Source organism: Phaethon lepturus, unplaced genomic scaffold, assembly GCF_000687285.1.
Source record: "Phaethon lepturus isolate BGI_N335 unplaced genomic scaffold, ASM68728v1 scaffold3135, whole genome shotgun sequence".
Classification (NCBI taxonomy): Eukaryota; Metazoa; Chordata; class Aves; order Phaethontiformes; family Phaethontidae; genus Phaethon; species Phaethon lepturus.
Window position 1 is genome coordinate 1 of NW_010542490.1, and position 3,914 is coordinate 3,914.

Below are 3,914 nucleotides of genomic sequence, written 5' to 3' on the forward strand. Positions count from 1 at the left end.
CAGCCGGAGGGGGAACGCAGTGGTGCGGGGTAGCTTTCTAAAGATGTGGGACCTTTCGAGTCCGCCTAGAGACCCCACAGGTCACGTAAGTTGCGCGTTTTGCCTGTGCCCGCACCCGGGCACGTTTTTAAGCTTTCTTTTTTAGAAATTGCTTAAGAGTGGTTGAACGGTACAACAATTAAGGTAAGCCTCTATAGTGAAATAGTGCATTACTGAAACTTAGCAAGTTATGTTTTTAATATTTTAGTAATAGCTTTTCGTGTTATTTGTTTATTAGTCTCACTTTACTTGCACCACAAGACATGATTAAAAAGCTGTCGTTTTGATGTGGGGGGATGTGTGTATGTTTCTTGCAGATGTCAGAAGACCTTGCAAAGCAGTTAGCTAGCTACAAAGCTCAGCTTCAGCAAGTTGAGGCTGCCTTATCTGGGAATGCAGACAATGAAGATTTGCTAAAACTGAAGAAAGACTTACAGGTGAGAACTTGAGAGTCTTTAGCAGGTGTTTAATCTTTCCTAAATATTTGCATTTCAATGAAAATATATACTTGGTTGGTTTATTACTTTCTTTTCACATAATTTGGTACAATTATGGTAGGGTTAGTTTGAAAAAACCCAAAGTCTGGCCTATTTTAAACTTGTCTTGTATGTTAGTAAGGAAGATGTACTAATTTATATAGCAAACTCTTCTGATTAAAAACTTTACTGGTGTGATGAAAGATATGCCAGTGCTGTCTTTACTATCTCTTTTTTCCTTTATTTCTTTTAAAAGCATTTCTCAGTAATTATTTTTTGTTGCTTTTACTGTCCTGAAGGCTGATGGTTGGTCTTAACATATGCCTTTCTGCTTATTTTTGAGTTGTCAGATACTTTGATCCAGAATCTGTTTATTCATTGCATGCATTTGCAAGGATAAAAAGCTTTAGAGTGTAGTTCTGTATTTTATATTAGAGAGGAGAAGGGTCACATTCTTCATTTGCCATGTGCAGCCTTTTAAACATTTGAGAGCATACCGCATTCTTACGACCTAAAAAACATTTCACATTCTTAAGAACTAAAAAACATTTCTGGTCCTTAGGGTGTTGTTTGGTGACAGGAAGACCACCAGCCTAATTTTAAGTCGATAGGAGGTCTTTTAGATTTTTGTGCCTATAAAGACACATTGGCATGTAAAAAAAAAAACATCAGTAGTGTTAAAATTTGTCGTGAGAGTGCAAGATACTGCTTCATTTCTGTTGTGGATTGCTTTAGCCATCAGATCTAAAAATATATAAAACTACCCAGTACAAGATTCAGTAACCACTATTCTGTATGGAAATAACAGCAATAAAAATGATGCTTCAACCAAAATACAAGTAGTGCCTCAAATCAGTGATCTTTAGAATTCTTTTTGACTTACAAAGGCATTGTGCCCACAAGGCACTTTATAGATCATCTTAATGTCCTTTGTTGTACACTGTTAAAAGCATGTGTATATTTTTATATTTTTAAAATGCACAGCAAAACCCATATGGGATGATATTTCCGATACCAACACGACCTCGGCTTTGATATGCAGAGATCATTGATGTGAAAGGACAACTTGCAAACTTTTTAATAAAAGCTTTCTGCACAGAATGGGGAAGATCTTTACACTTTCGTCCCCAAAAGGTTTGCTATCCATATGTTCCACCTTGAAAATGACATAATGTTTTGCAAACTTAATATATGCCAACCTAACAGTTGTAAAAATGGGTTCGATGCTTCAGTGTCCCAACTAAGTAGCTTTCAAGGTAGTTCAAAAAGATTGTTACAAGGTAATTGAAATTTTTTTTTCTTCTCCTAAATAGTGATGCACTGCTGCATTTCCTATACTCAGCTTATTACTGAGTAACAAGATTAAAATAAATATTACAAGAATTTTTTATAAATATTTTGCTTTGCACCTTTTGTTTCACTGAAGCGCTCCTAGGACAGTGTCTGTGCACCCAAGGACCAAACTTACCTTTTGTGTCAAGCAGAACTGATGGCAGCTGTTGTCATCACTAATTGGAGATGATATCTGTGGGTGTTGCGTTCTGGAGCGTAGATCTCTGGCTTTGTAAAGACCAGTTGGTCAGGAAAAATCTTGGCAGGCTGACTAGTATTCTCTGCAGGTCACACCACGTCATGGGGATGTGGCAGCAAGCCATGTTGTTCAACCCATTTGGCTGTATTGAGCTGCTTTGGTAGTCTAATTCGTGCTCAGAAATTTTCTTTGAATGAGCTATTCCATTAAAGACTTCTTTAGAACCGTCTTACGGGCTGCAATAAAATTAATGTTTCTATCATGTGTGTGCTTAGCACTGTGATATATGGATATCAGATGAAGATTTTTACCAAATGTTTGCTATTTATAGCCTGGTCTGTAAGTGACTTCAAATTCAAAGCATCCTTGGTAGACTTGCCTGAAATGATTCACATTTGAGTTCTACAATAAGCCATCTATGAATGTGGCAAGAATAAGTCAACAGTTTCATTGTCAATAAGTCAAAAATTTCACAATTCGGCTATTACTGGTAGTCTGCATAGCTGAAATACTGACTTATAGGTAGCTTGTGCCTGATGTGTTGTATTTGACCTCCTGACATAAGATACCTACTTCTAACCATGATGCCTCTTGGATTTGCAGAATACACCTGTCAATATCTTGAGGAATAGTTTGGGATTTTGCATCTGGGAGGAAAAATTAGGCTAATGCTGTGTGTTCTGCAGAGCACTGTCAAATTAAGTAACCTGATAATCAAAATTGTTCTGATTCAGCCTGTAGTATTATGGAAAATGGAGACCAATGTATATAGACGTAATTGTAAGCATGTTTCTGTGCTTACAGATGCTACTGATTGTGCTTACTGTTGCACTTACTAACTAGCAGCTCCTCTAAAATAAAGAGCAGAACTTTTATTAGGAAGGTGTTGGAAATTCAGATGTTAACAGCTGCAACAGAAACAAACTGTTAGGCCATTCATGCCAGCTTTATAGTTTATCAGATAAAAATGCATGTAAGTTTATATTGTATTAACTTCTTATTTGGGAACTGCTTATGATCCTTTAGGTTCTTGAGCAAGGCAGAACAGCTTCTTTACTGCTTTTTGCTGAGCTAGTCTTTGTATGCCCATGGCAGAACTAGGATGTGAAACTAGGAGGAAAGTTCAGGCTCCACCAAGCCGCAGTTGAACATTGTTTATCTGCGACCCTCCTCTAATTTAAATATTTACTGTTAGTTAGGAGAGTGACAATGGTTCATGCTGAGATACTCAAAGAATTGAAGAATTTTTCTTTTTTAAGGACTAAAGAGTTGCTTTGCTTTATAGAGAAAGTTTAAATGGCCTCTTAGGTGCTGACTCCTTTGACTTTTAACACTAGTGAAAACTGGTGGTCTTGATGGTGCAGAATAAGAATATAACATTGACAGGAAGTTGGGGAGGGGCTTTTGCGTGCTCCTGTCTGTGAATTAATATTTAAAGGAACTGAAAAAATTTGTTATTTTGTTATTTGTCGTGCTGGATTAGCAAGGGAATGTCTGACCTGAAGTCTCAAGGTCAGGGAATTTAGAGAAAAACAAAACACATCAAAATGACTTAAGGGAATGAATTTCTTTAAGTATGCACCTGAATGCCTCTGTAAGTGATAGAGCTTTACAGAGTGGCAGTCCTGGAAGGTACTCTTCCCACCCGGGCTCTGGGTGCTTCAGTTCAGCCAATGCACGTATTTCTGAGTAAACTGAAAAATGTTTCATCACTTAAATACTGCAATTATACTTGTAGTTGTGTGTTTAGACATTACTATAAATAATATAGCCAGCCAGTCCCAAAGGGGAAGGGGTGGAAGAAACCACCAGCTAGAGAGAATAGAAGTGTTATGCCCTTGCATGTTTTGTCTTCAGAGTACTCTCCT

General features: G+C 37.4%; 1 protein-coding gene across 1 annotated transcript in view; it reads left to right on the top strand.

Annotated features, from left to right (window-relative positions):
- The first annotated feature begins 356 nt into the window (after positions 1–356).
- Positions 357–3,914, top strand: part of SMNDC1 (survival motor neuron domain containing 1) — an 8,636-nt gene continuing 5,078 nt past the window's right edge. The window contains exon 1 of the mRNA XM_010288026.1: positions 357–476. Coding sequence (XP_010286328.1) covers positions 357–476 — 120 coding nt within the window. The remainder of the gene's footprint in view (positions 477–3,914) is intronic.